Here is a 17,433-nt window from a genome sequence, read left to right as displayed (position 1 = left end):
TCTCCTTGACCAAACTCCAGCCAAGCTCCTCTGAGCAATCTTCTCAACTAGACAGGCCTCAACCTTGGCTTATTAAGACTCGAACAGGGGCGCCTGGGTGGCTTGGTCGGTTAAGCGTCCGACTTCGGCTCAGGTCATGATCTCACGGTCCGTGAGTTCGAGCCCCGCGTCGGGCTCTGTGCTGACAGCTCAGAGCCTGGAGCCTGCTTCCGATTCTGTGTCTCCCTCTCTCTCTGACCCTCCCCCATTCGTGCTCTGTCTCTCTCTGTCTCAAAAATAAATAAACGTTAAAAAAATTAAAAAAAAAAAAAAAAAAAAAAGACTCGAACAAAACACTAACATTTTCTAACAGCTCAAAGCTATGTCCTTAGGACGACCCTAGCTACCTTTAAACTGTCTGCCTGAGAAAACTCAAGGCTGACAAAAGACTTTACTGCTTGTTCCAGCCAACACATGAAGATAGAGCCCCTGTCTCATAGCCTCTTGGGAGGGTAGGGGCCTAACTGAGAAAGTTACCACCCTTTCTCTCAACTTTTGTAATTTTTCACTTCCTGGACTCTACTGTGCCCCTGCTCATCCCCATCCCTATTCTCCCTTCAAAATGCCAGGTTACATCTGTACAAATCAAAGTTGAGTTCAGTTTACTATGGACTCTTCCCTATTGCAATAGTATATTACTGATTAAAGGTAAAACTTTAGTGCTGGCTTTGCTTATTTTTTGACAACACTTAAATCTATAATTCTGCCACTGCTCCATGTTTTTTTAACTTTTTTGAAAATACCTTGAAAAAATTCATTTTCATACCTTCTTCCTTCCTCACATCTAACTTTTTTCTTATTCTACATAACCTAAATAATATTTACTATCTGTTAGGGAAGACAGGAAATTCAGAAGCAATATAAGAAAAGATCAACATATTTGTCAGATGGCAAAAGATAGAATTTTAAAAGTTAAAAAAAATAATACATGAGAAAAATAGCTGTCACTAATATGACAGTCAAGATTGTCAAGAGCAAACAAAAAGAGCTCTACAAATTGGTAAGAGGTAAACAACTCAATATAAATACAGCCTATATAAATAGGCATTTCACAAAAGACAAAGCAAGTGCCAATGATTAAAAAAAAAAACAAAACACATGTATGCAAATGTGGAGGTGTGGAGTCAGTGGGAAATCTCTATCTTCCTCTCAATTTTTTTTTAAATGTCCATTTATATTTGAGAGAGAGAGAGAGACCAGAGCATGAGCAGGGAAGGGGCAGAGAGACAGAGAGACACAGAATCCGAAGCAGGCTCCAGGCTCTGAGCTGTCAGCACAGAGCTCCACACAGGGTTCAAACCCACAAACCGTGAGATGATAACTGGAGCCACCCAGGCACCCCCCCAATTTTTTTTAATAAAGTTCTTCAAAAAATGAAATACATGTAAAGAGATACTCAACTTCAGTAGTGGTTTAAAAATGCAAATTAAAACCAACATGTACAATTTTTCATCTATCATATTAGCAAAAATTAATAAGACTAATACCTCAATGAAAGAGAAAACAGAGTGGAATGGATGAGCTCTCCGGAACTGACTTTTAAACATTGTTGATGGGGGTGTCAATAACTAAAACCTGTTAAACACAGTTATCTGTCTTATAAATATATATATGTGTATATATATATTATATGTGTAATATATGTATATATGTTATACGTATACATACGTATGATATATAATATATCATACGTATATATATTATATTATATGTATAATATACGTATATATAAATATACCATCTAATTCAAAAATCCCACATTTGGGAAACTATTCTAAAGAAATAAAAGAATCAGTTATAAGGATATAGGTACTAGGATGCTTACTGCAACATTGTAGTAGAAAAACAAGACAAAACAAAAGCAGGAGTAACCTATTATATGTATTTTATATATAAATTTATATTTATATAATATATAAATTAACAAATATATATTTATATGACATATACAAATATATACTCATATAACACATAATATATAATAATTTAAAACTTACAAAACAACATAATAAATTTTTCATAAAGGTTTTAAAGTTTAAAAGATACTTGTGCTATATCCATACAATGGCATATTATTTGGCCAAAAAACAAATGAAGTATTGATACACGCTACAACTTGTATGAACCGTAAAAAGCATTGTGAAAGAAGCCAGTCACGAAGAACCACATGTTGTATGATTCCATTTATATGATATTCCCAGGATAGGCAAATCTGTAGCAATAGATTAGTGAGTAGGAAGTTGGATGGGGTGGGGGATAGAGAGTGATAGCTAATTTATAAGAATTTTGTTTTTGGAGTAATGAAAGTGTTCTAAAATTGATTATAGTAATGGTTGCACATCTTTGTGAATAAACTAAAACCACTGAACCGTATACTTCAAATGGGTGAATTATATCACAAAAAGCTATTTTAAAAATACTACCCACTATTAACTCTTGTCTTATTCATCTTCAAAAGACTAATATTTAATATCTTTGTGTAAAATGAAGAATGTGCCACGGATTCGAAAGACAATTCCAAAAATGTAAACCTTAGGGTGTAGCCTAAAGAAACTATTCTAAAGAGGATACCACATTTTTGGATGTGTACATTCTCCTATGTTTAAAAATATTTCACAAAAATAAACAAATATAAAAATATTTCACATAATTTATAAAATGCAACACGAAATGTTTAATGACTACACTGAACCACATCTCAGAGTCCTAATTTTTCCGCCTCCTTCGAGGAGGACTAAAATTTATATATCTTCAGATTCATTTGGTTCTAGGATTATTTGACCGATTTGCATTAAGTAAATCTTTCTTAAGTATTTTCCAAAGTGCATTGAATATACCAAGGAAATGAAAATATCTGAAAATATTTTCCTGGTTCTCAAAAATTTGGTTAACATCAAGACAAATTATTTCTAATGCGCATTTAATGAACAATAATTTAATGGAAATAGGAATCCCACTCAACTGTATTGGGATGAGAGAAGACAATATCCTTTTTTATAACGATGAAAAATAGCAGACTGTAGACCCTTATTTTTGAATGAATAAACATCCTCATGTAGGAACAAATGCTTGCTTGTAGAAAGTTCTAAAATACTTCAGCAAGGTAGACGGTCACCAGCGCCGCTGGTGTAGTGGTATCATGCAAGATTCCCATTCTTGCGACCCGGGTTCGATTCCCGGGCGGCGCACACAACTTTTGCTATGAGATGATTTGAACACTGTCACTCTTTTCTTCCTCTGGAAACACTTACAATTTTTAATTTCCAAGAAGATTTCTCTTTATTATAACTCACTGTTGAAACATTCAAATTTGGAACCGTATGACAAAAAACTACACAAGTCCCGAAATAGTTAATCCTTACGCCTGCGCAGTCTGAGACATCCCTAGTGTCGGCTAGAAGAGCGGCTGCGCAACAAGTGAACCTATGGATTGAGGGAGGTTGAAAGTGCAAGATTATTCTGCGCCTGCGCGGCCCGGGTCACTTCGCTGGCTGCTCCTAAACTCCCGGCTCGCCGCCATCTTGTATCGGGGCTTCATTGTTCGCGTTGCGCCAGGGGGTTTAGTGTAATTGCCGCGGAAGGAGTAGACGGAGTAGCCTCCGGTCAGCCGAGAAACCCCGCTATTCCGCAGCCATAGCCGCTCAAAAGATTTGGGAGGTAGTAAAGGGTAGGGAGCTGGACCCGGAGGCGCCGCCGCGACAGCAGCAGCCATGGAGGACGAGATGCCCAAGACTCTGTGAGTCTGGGGCAGCGATGAGGGGGGCGGGATGGTGGTCGTCCCGGAGGGAGGCCTCGGCTCGGCGCGCTCCCCAGCCTATTGTTCTCTGTGGACTCCCAGATATCACGGCTCTTCTCCGTAGCGCACACCTGGATGGTTAGAGACCCAGCCCCGGGCTGTGAAAGGACAAGGTGGAGGGAGAGGGGCTCAGCCCTCTGAATTAATCGCATCGCCTGAGCTACACCATAGCGTGGCCTTTGGCCCCGCCACGGGCCGTCTGTGGTCGTAGGCCTGGAGAAAAGACATTTTCATTCAAACCTTTTTTCAGAACTCCGTGAACCTTTCTCTTTGTCCCATGCTTTCCTTCTCTGTTTTTCCCGCTCCCCCCACCTTCTTCATTAACCTCTTTTGATCTCTATAGCCGTCTCTCTTTCATTTCACTTTGATTTCCTCCAGAAACTCTCCTCTTCTTTTCATTTGCTTCTTGTTGATCGCTTTTCTCTTGAGGCTACTTGTGCTCAATTTTTAGTGAGATAAACTTTATTGTTGCAGTTGCCAGTTGGAAAAAAGCCAAATAGTTTTCTTTAACCTCTCTTTGGCTTTCCTTTTGTAGTGCCCCTCCCCCGACCATAAAGCCGAAAACCCAACACCGTAAGGATTTGGAAACTGCTTTTTTTGAAATGGAAATCTCACCCGGAGGTGTATATAGCTCTCGACTGAGGGGAAATGGATTTAATGCATTTTTATCATCGCTTGCTACTTTGTGATTGACATGTTGGCTGAACAAGCGGGCAGATTTTTTGAAGCAACAGTTGATAAATACCTTAACAGATTTAGTCACCTCTGAGATTTGTTAGTGTTAAATGATCTCAGCTGGGGATATTTTCTTTGTCACGTTGCTTCCCCCACAGCGTTCTCCTTTGTTTTTCAAAGTATTCTCTGAAGAGGTGATTTTGCCTTTGTTGCTTTTCCCGAAAAGAAGAAAAGGCCTGATGAATTTTTGACCTGGCTTTTTGTTTTTATTTTTAGAATACTGGCGATTTGAGAACTCCATGCGTTAAAAATACAATTTCAGGTTTCTTTCTGAAACTTTGTAGATGTTACAGTTGTGACGAAAATTGATCGATTATTTTTTCGCCACCAAAAGTGTTTCCGTTTTTAATCTGTGAGAACTATAGTTACACTCGTTTTCTTAAGAGATCAGTACACTTTTTGCTAGTTTATCTGGTAATCTGTTACTTTGAATATCTTCTTAATATGATGCAAGAATTATTGCAAAAAGCAAGGGTGTCCCTTGTTTTTTGAAAGATTGTAGATTAATATTCCTTAAAAAACTATTAGCCTCATAGGCTTTATGGAAACCGTTTTTTTCCTCCTGCCTCTTTGCTAGAAGTATGATAGCCAGCAGCATATTGGATTAAGCACTGCTCATCTTTTATAATGTCTTTAAATTTAAGATTCTTACATTATTTTGAAATTTTTAATTTCAGAAACTGCCAGAAATATCTGGGAACTTAACCTTTTTATTACGTTGATTTGGGAATATCAAATAATGAAGACAACTTCAGCTTTCTCAGGCCAGTCTACAAAAGCAGGTAGTTAAATTGTACTAGTATGGGGACAGGGGACCAACCATTGCAGGAGAAATAATGAAGGAAATTTTATTCAAATACTTACTGAGTGCATATGATTGCTAGGTTCTTTGTTAAATGCTTTATATGCTTGTTTAATCTTCATCAGAACTGCAGTAAAAAGTCCATTTTTGCAGCTGAGGAAGAGCTAAGCTTAAAATTTAAGTAACTCACCCAGGGTCATATACCTTTTTGTTCATCATTCTGCAACTCTACTGTCCTCAACTCTTAACTCTTACTGCTAAGTGTGCTTTGTATTATTTACTAGAACACTCCATCCAAGAATCTTTTCCCTAAAGTAGTCCATGCTCTAACATTGCCTGTTATCTCCCTGGTTTCTACCTCCTCAACCAAAACTCCCCATTCTTCCAGTAAGACCAGTCTTGATTAAACATGAGTAAGTTAGTTAAACGCACAAGTTTTCCCAGCAGTGTTTTTACTTTTTATATAAAATGTTTGTTTTAATGATCCTGCAAGTCAGGGTCTTTTTAATATGTTCTTAGCACAGTATCTAGTCTGTGGTAAGTGATCACTACATTTGTTTTAAAAGCTGGTATAATTCCAAGCAATGAATCAAGATTTTCATTCTTGAGGAAAAGGTAGTCTAAATCTCAGTGTCATCTGTGTACCTAAGTGGCTCAGAGGAAATACCTTCATTTGCCGCAGATGAGCGTTCATCATTGTTAACTTAGAGATTGCCAGTGTTCAGTTTCTTGTCAGCAGTACCTAGGAGACATTGTGAGAAGTGGTTTGATTTGGGGTATATTTTGAAAGTAGAGCAACAGGAATTACCAAGAGACTGGAAGTGAGGTGTGAGAATGAAGTCAAAAATTAGTAGGTTTGTTTACAAATGTGTAATATCAGTCATCTAAAAAGTTTGGGGGCAGCTGGGTGGTTCAGTTAAGCGTCGTCTTGATTTTGGCCCAGGTCACGATCTCAACAGTTCGTGGGATTGAGCCCCATGTGGGCTCTGCACTGAGAGTGTGGAACCTGCTTGGGATTCTCTCCCTCTCTCCCAAAACAAATGAACTTTTAAAAAGTTAATTAAAAATGTTAGTTTGTGACACACCTGGTTGGCTCAGTTGGTAGAGCATGTGGACTCTTGATCTCTGGGTTGAAAATTCCAGCCCCACTGGGGTGTAGAGATTACTTTAAAATCTTAAAAAATGTTAGTTTGTTGCAAAATGTAAAAATGAGAACAGTCTTGAGAGCATGGGGTCTTAGGATGTCTTGAGGCACAGCTTTAGATACATTTATTCAGGCTGGTTTAGGTATATGGTCTGAACTCCCAAGTGAAGGAAGTGCCAGCTACTAAGAGGTCCAGGTATCAGAAAAGTGACAATTGTTAAGTAATAGGTTATGAAGCTGATGTATATGTACAAGCGTTTGCTGTTCTACGTGATTTCATAATTAGTAAAAGACACACACATTTCCTTCTGAATCAGCGTAACTCAGGCAAAATGGGATAATTATCTAGCAAATTGGAAATGTTCGATAGTAATTCTGAGAGTATACAGTTCTCTCTTTGACAGATATTTACAGAGTACTTAAAATGTTCCAGGTAGGGCTCTCAACACTAGATATATACTATGAATAAAAATGAGAATCTCTACTCTTAAGGAATTTGCTATTAGATAAAAACTTATTCATGTTTTTAACTCATTTACAGAAGCATCCTAGCAAATTCTGCACTTCGATACAATGTTTGCATGTCAAACCCAATACAGCATTCTGCTTTGTAAATTTTTACTGTAGGTTAAATTTTCTAGAGCTATACTAATAAAAATGAGTATTTTAAACATTTTGGATTCCAGTTTTGTAACTATTTGAACTTTATCAGCTTCGAAAATGTATATTAATTAAATTGGTGTGAAATCCTATCCCTGGCAGAACTGTTTAGTGTTAATTGGTAGCATTGATGACTTTTTCCATTGATTCTTCTCGAGCAGTTTTTCATTTTGAAAAACTTAAAACCCACAGAAAAGTAAAAAAAAAAAAAAAAAATACTACGTTGAGGACGTAGGTACCTTTTTTGTGGATTTACCAGTTGCTAATAGCCAAATTTGTCTTATCCAAGTATATTTTTTGGATGAACCATTTGAAAAGACCTGACATTTCAGGCCTAAATGCTTTGCCATGTATTTCCTAAGAACAAGGGCATTGTCTTACATAGCCACAATACAATTTTCATATTAAAGAAACTATTTTGGTACACTATTGTTAGCTAATATATACAGTTCCTATTCATATCTATCCAGTTGCCCCAGGAAGACATTTTTTAGTCCATGGAAGTCTGTTTGCCATAACAGCTCTACACAGGATTGGCACATAATCTCAATGTTGGTATAATAAATATCAACATGGGATACTTCAGTCTACGCTGTTAACGAGAAATCCATGGAACAGCTAAAAAGGGATAGTTTAATGTTTAAAAAAAAGCATTTGAAAAATAAAAACTTATATAAATGTAAGAAAATTACATTTTTGTTTAGTGGTCTAATAGACATGACAGAGAACCTTGGCTTACTGCTGCTCCGGTATCAATTTTTGTATCAGTTGGGATTTTTTTTAATGCAAGGAGCAAAAAATTTAAGCAGTAAAAGAATTTATAAAAACAAGCTATTGGATACTCCCACATTTGCAGGAAGGTTATGGAACCTGACTTAGAAAATGTTCAGGAAAGAGAGACTGCTGTCAGGCCACAAACTCTCAGGATGCTACTATCACATCCACTGAGAACCAGATACCACAGCCTCCACTTTCACTGGACATGGGACTCCACTGCTGTTTGCCACCAAAATGGATTTTCTTCAGTCTCTGCTTCTTTGTCTTCTGTTTGTCTATCTTTGTCTTCTGTTCTCAGGACTAGTTACTCTAATCAACCTCGCCTAGATCACATGCAGGGGAGACTACAAAACCATATCAAGACTTTCCGGCTTCTATAGAGAAGTGAGCCTCTGCCATAGAATGAGGATTTCTCTAAAACTAGGAAGCAAGATGTTTGGCAGCGCTCCCCAAAAAATAAGTAACCAACTACACATGTAACTTAAATCTGTGCTGTTAATTGGAAATCCTCTTGGCTTCAGTAACAGAGTAGTATGTGACAAAGTATGGAACAGCTAAAGAAACTAAATGAGAATGAATTTTGTAAAGTATGGCGTGTTCTACAAACTATAAGAAACTTGTTTATTTTTCCATTGAAAGTATCATGAGTATAAAAAGGGTCTGCAGATTTTAAATTTGGGCTTTCTGTTTCAGATTAATATTTATTTAGCAAATAGATTTGGAAACATTAAGCTGCTAAAAATTTGAAGTAGGTAGGTATTATTTTAACTTATTGTTAAGAAGCAAAACTAATATGGGTTATTTTTATTTGCATGAGGAAGAAAAATATTTTGCTGTTTGATTTGTTTGATATGAAAATGTTATATGTTTGTGTAACTTCTCCTAAAAAGCATTTCTCTAAACAGGTGTATGTAAAATTTATATGTAAGAGGCTCCTGGAGCTTACAGTAAGCAGCAGTCCGCATTAAATAAACAATTGTAAAGCAATACAAATCCCAGTGCTTTTTAAAGTAACTTTTTAAAAAAATTACGTATCTTCAAAGTAGGTAATATCACTCAGAATATATCTCAGAAAATTGGACAATTTTGGGAAGAGTAGATGATAGCATTTTGGTTCCCTAAATACTGCCCACTTGTCACTAGATTATCTAGCTTTAGGAGAGTAGATGGTAGAATTAAATTTTCGGAAGAGCCATTTTTTTTTTTCATTTAGACATATGATTAGATTCATATTAGACATATGATTATGATTCATTTAGACAATCCTAAGATTTTCTTATAGCTATGAGTCAGGTGAAAATAGGCATAGAAGAGTTGAAAAGATGGTACAGAGTTCTCACATAACCTTCACCCGGCCTCCTTTAATGTAGAAATCTTACAAAACTATGGTATAGTTATCAAAACTAAGAAATTGGCGTTGGTACAATACTGTTATTAACTACAAGGTTTATTCCAGTTTCCTCAGTTTTTCTACTAATGTCCTTTTTCTATTCCAGGATCCAATCCAGGATACTACATTGCATATAGTCGTCTCATCTCTTCACTCTCCTTTAATATGTGAGGAGGAGATGTCTTTCATGACTGTGGCATTCTTGAGAGGGTTTCTCCCACTATACAGTGACTACTTTTTTTTTTTTTAAAACACTATTCATTAGAATTGAGTCACTAAGACTAGCCTACACTCAAGAAGAGTGAAATTAAGCTTCACTTCATAGAGGGAGATGTGGATATACATTAAGAGAACCGATTCATTGGTTAGAACCAATCATTAAATATTTCAGAGGAGATACTTTGAGGCTCTACACATATTCTATTTCTACTTAAAATTTTCATCAAGTAAAAGATCCATGGGTGGATCTTGCCAATAGCAGTTATTACTGTAGTGGTTTAGTGGTGATTTCCCTCATTCCTTCTACATTTATTGATTAGAATTCTGGAAGAAAAAGCTAACCCTCCTCCCCAAATCTAGGTTACAGTCAAGGATTAGTCACTGTATTTGGTTGTCCGTGTCTTTCAAAAAAAAATTTTTGTTTTCATTTTATTTATTTGAGAGAGAGAGAGCCAGCATATTCATCAGGGAGAGGGGCAGAGGAAGGAGAGAGAGAATCTTAAGTAGGCTCCATGCTTAGTGTGGAGCCTGACATGGGTTTGATTCCATGACCCTGAGATTATGACCTGAACTGAAATCAAGAGTCCCGACACTCAACTGACTGAGCCATCCAGGTGCCCCTCAAGTTTCTTTTCATCAAGAACAGCCCACTCTTTTTAATATTTTTAGGACTATTTATTTATATATTTTTTAAGAGTCAGACACTTAACTGAGCCACCCATGCACCCTTAGGACAATTTTTAAATTATTATCATTGTTTATTTTTTGAGAGAGGACGCACGTGTGCACGAGTTGGGGAGGGAAAGAGAGAGAGACAGGGTCTGAAGCAGGCTGTGTGGCGTTAGGGCACAAGCCATGAGATCTTGACCTGAACCAAAGTCAGATGCTTAACCAACTGAGCCAAGTGGGCACCCCAGGACAACTTTTTTTTTAAAAGAGATCAAACGGGCACCGGGGGACTCAGTGAGTTTAAGTGTCCGACTCTTGATTTCCACTCAGGTCTCATGTCCGCACAGGTCATGATCCTGGGGTCATGGGATCGAGAGCCCTGCATTGGGCTCAGCACTGAGCATGGATCCTGCTTAAGATTTCTCTCTCTCTCTCCCTTTGCCTCTCCCCCATGCTCATATGTGTGTGGTCTCTCTCTTTCCCTCTCTCTCTCAAATAATAAATAGATCAAACAAGCTGTCTTATATAATACTTCATATCTGAATTTGTATAATTGTTTTATATGTCCAATGTTCTATAAACTTAGGTCTGAATTTAACCTTGACTAGATTCAAGTTAGTTTATTTGAATACTTCATAGGTGATACTGTGTAATTTATATTGTACAACACAACACAATTTCTCGTCCATCCATAAAATGATTTAAAGTTTTGATCACTGGCCCTCAGTGGTGAAACAGCCAAAGCTCTCTCTTAGGGTAGAGTTTTCCCTTTACAATGTTAAGTAATCTGTGTTATAACTTTGGGACCCTGCAAATACCCATTTTCACACCATCCTTTCATGTAATGGTTTTGCATCCATTAATGATTCTTGCCTGACTTAATCATTTCAGTAGGGCTTACGCATTGTTTACTAATTTAATTCTCTCTACACTTATTGACCAGCATTTTTCTGTAAATGAGAGTTTCACCCTCATCAACTAGAGCTATTAGATTATACCACACTGGAGTTTCTACTCAGGGCAAGATGAATGCTTAATTCCTTCCCTTTAATTACCGATGTTCAGGAAAAGGACCTGATGTAATAGCCTCTGATACTGGAAAAATTGTTGTTGGGTATAGATGTTGCTGTTGATTTTTGAGTATCATTACCTGATCTTTAAATGTTGTTTATTGTTTCTGAGGACTCAGTCCTCCCTTTGCCATTTTAACCTATTCCAATGCTTTTGTGGTAAGCACTGAATACATGTCTATTGAACGAGTAAATGGAAGGAAGGAATTGAATCTATACTTTCTGGCATGTGTGGATGTTTATTTTTCTGGGGAGAAAAATGAGCAATTACAGTTGTTGGGAGACGCTTTCTGATTTCAGAAGTGATAGACCTCCAACTCTTAACATATCTAGAAGTAATCTCATTTCAAAATCCCATTTTTAAAATTTCTTTAAACCCTTTAAAGATTATCCCAGTCATGTGGTCTTGTAATACACCATTTACATTAATTACATTTGTTAGTCACCAAGGCATATTATCTGTTAAAAGTCTCCTGGAATCCTCCTCCCTCTATACTTCACTGATTAGTAATATTCATTGGAAGATTTCCCATCCCTTCGTGACCATGTGCAACAGGTGCTAAGTGATTTACCCATGATTTTTCAAAAATATATTGTGTAAACCAAAGTATTGGTTGGACAGTATAAGGGGAATTGTGTGAATTAAAAATTGAGGAAATTTTAATGTTCTCAGTAATACTGTAGAAGTAGAACTAACTGCAAAGCTTCCCAAAATCAATTGTATAAAATATTCTACACATCTAATAATTCATTTGAGATTTTTTAAAGTGTATCTTCCTAAGGTAAGCCTACAAACTTAGAAACAAAGAACAGGTTTAATTTGCGAAACCTTGACTAAACACACATACATAAGATTCTCCTCTACTAGTGGTGTCAATGTATTTACAAGTAACATGTCATACATCTGCTTTGAAAGAAAATTTGAAGTTCTCACAAACTTAGAATCTCTTCCTAATAGTGTAGTTTAAAGCAGAGATCTACCTATTCTCCAAATTTCTTTTTCAGTAAGCAACTTTAGAAACCGATGCAAAAGAAGCAAATTTAAAATGGTAAGTTGTTTTTCTTTGTGTTTCAGATATGTCGGCAACCTTTCCAGAGATGTGACAGAAGCTCTAATTCTCCAGCTCTTTAGCCAGATTGGACCTTGTAAAAACTGCAAAATGATTATGGATGTAAGGGTATTTTACTTAGTTAACTCTCTTCTTTTTTATTTTTTTATTTTTATTTTATTTTTTTAATGTATGTTTATTTTTGAGAGACAGAATATGAGCGAGGGCAGAGAGAGAGGGAGACACATAATCTGAAGCAGGCTCCAGGCTCCGAGCTATCAGAACAGAGCCTAACGTGGGGCTCGAACTCAAGAACAGTGAGATCATGATCTGAGCCAAAGTCGGACGCTCAACCAACTGAGCAACCCAGGCACCCCAGCTTTCTTCTTTTTTAATACATAATTTAAACCCATGACTTCCAGGAATTTTTTTTAAAGAATAGTTTTATTTTTATATTTGTAAATACGCTCTATATCCAACATGGGACTCTTGAACTCACAACCCCAAGGTCAAGAGTCACATATTCACCCAACTAAGCCAGCCAGGTGCCCCTCCTCCATGAACTTAGTTTATACAAAGGTGCCTGATTGGCTGAGAAGAACATGCAACTCTTGATCTCAGGGTTGTGAGTTTGAGCCCCACATTGGGTATAGAGATTACTTAAAAAAAATAAACTTAAAAAATAAAACCTGCAAGGTCATTAAAAAAAAATGAGGCACCTGGCTGGCTCAGAAGAGCACAAAACTCTTGGTCTTGGGGTTGTGAGTTCAAGCCCCACATGTGGTGTAGAGATTACTTAAATGAAACTTGAGGAAAAAAATTAGGTCGTATAGTCTAAATTCCTAGTAACTTTAATATCTTTGAATCAGTCTTAGCTAATGAGTTTAATTTGTTTTACTAATAAATAAAGGAAGAAGAGAATGGAACTAATCATTTCCTGAGCAGATGACAACTATAGTAGGTTCTTGTTTTAATGTGCACTGATGCATCAGCATTGTTTTATATGTGGTGTCATTGGCTAATCTGGAAAATCAGTTATTACAATTACATTGAGAAATTAGGTCAAAAATAATAGGTTGTGAAAGTGGGTTTTTTTGTTTTTTTATGAAAGTATTTTTAACTTTTAAAATGTCATGATTCAAGCTTTTCTTGCATGGTGGCAGTTCCCATCGATCAGACCATAACGTATAGAAAAAAACATTGAATTCATTCATCTGTGATTGCTGTTAACCCTGAAGCATAGTATGCATAAAAAGGCAAGTCTGGGGCACATGGTTGGCTCCATCACTTGAGCATAAAACTTGATTTCGGCTCAGGTCATGATCCCAGGGTCATGGGATTAAGTCCCACTTTGGGCTCCACGCTCAGTATGGAGCCTGCTTATGATTCTCTCTCTCCTGCCCTTCTCCGCTACTCTCGAGTTCTCTAAAATTAAAAAAAAAGACTGAATTCCAGTCTATTCACACTGTTGGACGGGTGTTCATATTTATGAATGTTATAGTCTTTGGAATATGAAGGCTGATAGTGTGAATGCTTAGGTTCTTTTTATGTAAGAAATACAGTTTTTTCTGGGTACAGATTAAGTAAAATGAAGATACTTTTTCATTTGATTACACTTAAATGTAAGCTGTTTTTTCTGATCGCATTCTGATGCCTGACAACACTGACCTTTCTAATAGAATTACCATTAAGTGTAGCATTATTTTGAATTATGCAATTTTTAAAACATTTTTATATTCTCTGATTTTTTTTTTAAGTTTTATTTATTTTGAGAGTGAGAGAAATGCGGCGTGGAGGGGCAGAGAGAGGGAGACAGAGAGAGAGAGAGAGAGGGAGAGAGAGAGAGAGAGAGAGAGAGAGAGAGAGAGAGAATCCCAAGCAGGCTCAGCCTTGTCAGCACAGAGCCCGATGCAGGGCTCAAACCCACGAACTGTGAGATCATGACCTGAGCCAAAACCAAGAGTCAGACGCTTAACCGGCCACCCTGATGTTTTTAAAAAGTCAGAGCCACCCTGATGTTTTTAAAATAAAATAATGATTGTCTTGTGGTTGCCTCCTTACTCTAACGTTTTTACAAATCCTTGCCAATCACTTGTTTAAAAAATTAATTGTGCTTGAAACAAAATAGTATATTTCTTTAGTGTCATTCTGGTCTTTTGAATTAGTTTCCTATTTTAACAATTATACTTAGATTATGGAAATAATTAAAAAATGGACTCTAAAGTCATATTTTCCAGATAGGTATAAAATAGGGGTGTTTTTCTGCCGCTTTAATTTACAGTAAAGCATCCAAGCTTCACCTATTATCAGACCTCAGATACTTGAAACATCAGAAAAGAAGAGAATTTTTAAAAGACTTGTAAGCAGGCAAAAAATTGTCAAAAAGTCCACATTCTTTTTGTTTTTTTGTTTTTTAAGTTTATTTATTTTGAGAGAGAGTGAGAAAGAGCAGGGGAGAGGCAGAGAGAAGGGGATAGAGTATCCAAAGCAGGTTCCATGCTGGCAGCAGAGAGCTCAATGCAGGGCTCGAACTCCCGAACGGTGAGATCATGACTTGAGCCAAAGTTGGACACTTAACCAACTAAGCCACCCAGACGTCCCCCACCCTTTTTTTTTTTCACAGAGGGAGAGCATGCAAGCTGGGGAGAGGGGCAGAAAGAGAGAGAGAGAGAGAGAGAGAGAGAGAGAGAGAGAGAGAGAGAGAGAATCTCAAATAGGCTCCACACTCAGCACAGAGCCCAACTCAAGGCTTGATCCTGCAACCCTGGGATCATGACCTAAGCCAAAAGCAAGTCAGATACTCAACCGACTGAGCCACCCAGGCACCCCAGAAAGTCCATCCACATTCTAAGATCTAAAAACTTCCTTTACCAGAAAACCTCTTTAGTTTTCAGAGCCCGAAACAGGTTTAAAAAGGTTGGGTGAGATTTTCTACTTAGCAAATTAGAAGTAGTAAGGATATATGTGTGTTTATAGCAATAAAAGGTAACACATAACAGGGAAGGGAGAGAAAAGATCATTAAAAGCCAGCACTGAGAAACCATGGGTCTGGTCAAACTTAACTAATGTCTGTAGCATAAAAAAATAATTATATGATAAGAAATGTGTGTTTAGCTTATATATCCATCCATCCGTAAGTAGGACACTTAATCATTAATACAAAATTCAATTATACGTAGTAGTATAGTATAACCTGTTGAAGAAGATAATTTGTTTTGTTTTGTTTTAATGTTTATTTTTGAGGGGGTGCCTGGGTGGCTCAGTTGGTTAAGCATCCGATTGACTCAGGTCATGATCTTGTGGTTCATGAATTCAAGCCCCATATTGGGCTCGTGCTGACAGCTCAGAGCCTGGAGCCTGCTTCCGATTATGTGTCTCCCTCTCTCTCTGCTCATCCACTGCTTACTTGCTCCCTCTCTGTCTTTTTCAAAAATAAATAAACACTAAAAAGAGAAGGTTTATTGCGGGGGGGTGTGGGCTCACATTGAGGAGGGACAGAGAAAGAGGCAGAGGATCTAAAGTAGGCTCTGTGCTCAGTGCATAGCTGGATGTGGGGCTCGAACTCACAAACTGAGATCATGATGTGAGCCAAAGTCAGAGGCTTAACCAACTGAGCCACCCAGGTGCCCCAAAGAAGATAATGTTCTATAAAATTACTATATTTCATTTTTTAGGTGTTTACTTCCTTATCTGAAGGTTTACTTATAGAATGGACCCTTCATTTTCCTTGGCTAATTATTGAGATATACAAAACTTTACGTAATTCCAAGGTAATAAGAGTGTACAACTTAAATTTGACTTTTGTGTTTCTTCAACAGACAGCTGGAAATGATCCATATTGTTTTGTGGAGTTTTATGAGCATCGTCATGCAGCTGCAGCGCTAGCTGCTATGAATGGGCGGAAGATAATGGGTAAGGTAAGCTGTCATAATTAAAGAAGGTGACTTGAGGGATGTCTTGGTGGCTCAGTTGAGCGTCTGACTCCTGATTTTGGCTCAGGTCATGATTCCAGGGTTGTGGGGTTGAGCCCTGTGTCCAGCTCCTTACTGAGCATGGAGCCTGCTTGGGATTCTCCCTCTCTCTCTCTCTGTCTCTCTGTCTCTCTCTCTCTCTGTCTCTCTCTCTTTCTCTCTCTGCCCTCTCCCCCACTTGTTTTCCCTCTCTCTCTCAAAGTGAATGAATGAATGTGACTTGAAAATTTTTATTGCATGCACTTTTGTTTATCTTTTGGAAGTGCTATATTCACATTATAGCAAAAGGTCACATTTAATATTTGAAAGATGGGATTAAGCTTTTAGAGGACATGTTTATGTTGGTATTCTTCATGGTGCCTCACACATGGTGCATACTAAAATATTCGTTGAATTACTCAAGCTTGGATGAAACGTCTAGAACTTTGGATAGTAATAGGGAAGAATAAAAGGAAAGAATTTATTGTTACTTTAGATAAGAAAGGTTAGTTGAATGTTAACAGAAGTACGTAAGATTAGGATTTGCCAACATTTGCGCAAGTATAGGTTAAAAGATAAGTATTAAAACTGACCAGAACTGGTATCCCCTTGAATGTTTCATCTACAACATATACTTTTCTATGTGTTTATAGATATAAATCTTGTTAATAACTGATTTTGAGCTTTATTTTTATGGAGTATAAATGTTGAAAATTTTTTTTAGGAAGTCAAAGTGAATTGGGCAACAACCCCCAGCAGTCAAAAGAAAGATACAAGCAGTAAGTATATTTTATACTCTTTGAACGTTTGTTTTTATTGTACACAGTAGTTTTATTATAAAGCATATAAACATCATACATGTTTGCAGTAATGTTTTGATCGTTATCCTAAGATATGATTGAATGTGTTTGTGTTAATAAATTTAAGAACAAATCTAATCTTTGTCATCAGGTAGTACCGTTGTCAGCACACAGCGTTCACAAGGTAATTGTATCTTCTTAAACATAAAATGAAATCTCTTGAAAGGGTATTCACTAACCACTTGAAGTTTTTTTGTTTGATACCGGGGGGAGGTGGGAGGGAGGAGGTCATATTTCTGTTTGTCTCTCAGGCAATATTTTTCCCCCTTCTTC

At 37.2% G+C, this 17,433-nt stretch overlaps 1 protein-coding gene and 1 non-coding gene across 17 annotated transcripts in view; both read left to right on the top strand.

Moving 5' to 3' along the window:
* The first annotated feature begins 3,156 nt into the window (after positions 1-3,156).
* Positions 3,157-3,227, top strand: TRNAG-CCC. The gene has a single exon. It is a non-coding gene; the product is annotated as a tRNA-Gly (tRNA).
* Positions 3,228-3,476: 249 nt separating this feature from the next.
* TIA1 (TIA1 cytotoxic granule associated RNA binding protein) overlaps positions 3,477-17,433 on the top strand; it is a 33,181-nt gene continuing 19,224 nt past the window's right edge. For 3 of the 16 annotated variants that reach the window (XR_006200766.1, XM_042932595.1, XM_042932596.1), the window contains exons 1-5: positions 3,477-3,775; positions 12,377-12,479; positions 16,169-16,267; positions 17,025-17,079; positions 17,252-17,284. Coding sequence is in view for 14 of the 16 variants with exons in the window: in XM_042932595.1 (XP_042788529.1) it covers positions 3,750-3,775; positions 12,377-12,479; positions 16,169-16,267; positions 17,025-17,079; positions 17,252-17,284 (316 nt within the window). In the remaining 2 variants the exon portion in view is untranslated. Of the gene's footprint in view, positions 3,776-5,247; positions 5,353-8,646; positions 8,706-12,376; positions 12,480-13,143; positions 13,308-16,168; positions 16,268-17,024; positions 17,080-17,251; positions 17,285-17,433 lie in introns of those variants that run through there. The other 13 variants (XM_042932582.1, XM_042932581.1, XM_042932587.1 and 10 more) reach the window with 12 other exon arrangements.

Source organism: Panthera leo, chromosome A3 (genome assembly GCF_018350215.1).
Source record: "Panthera leo isolate Ple1 chromosome A3, P.leo_Ple1_pat1.1, whole genome shotgun sequence".
NCBI lineage: Eukaryota > Metazoa > Chordata > Mammalia > Carnivora > Felidae > Panthera > Panthera leo.
This window is presented reverse-complemented; position numbering and strand designations above follow the sequence as displayed.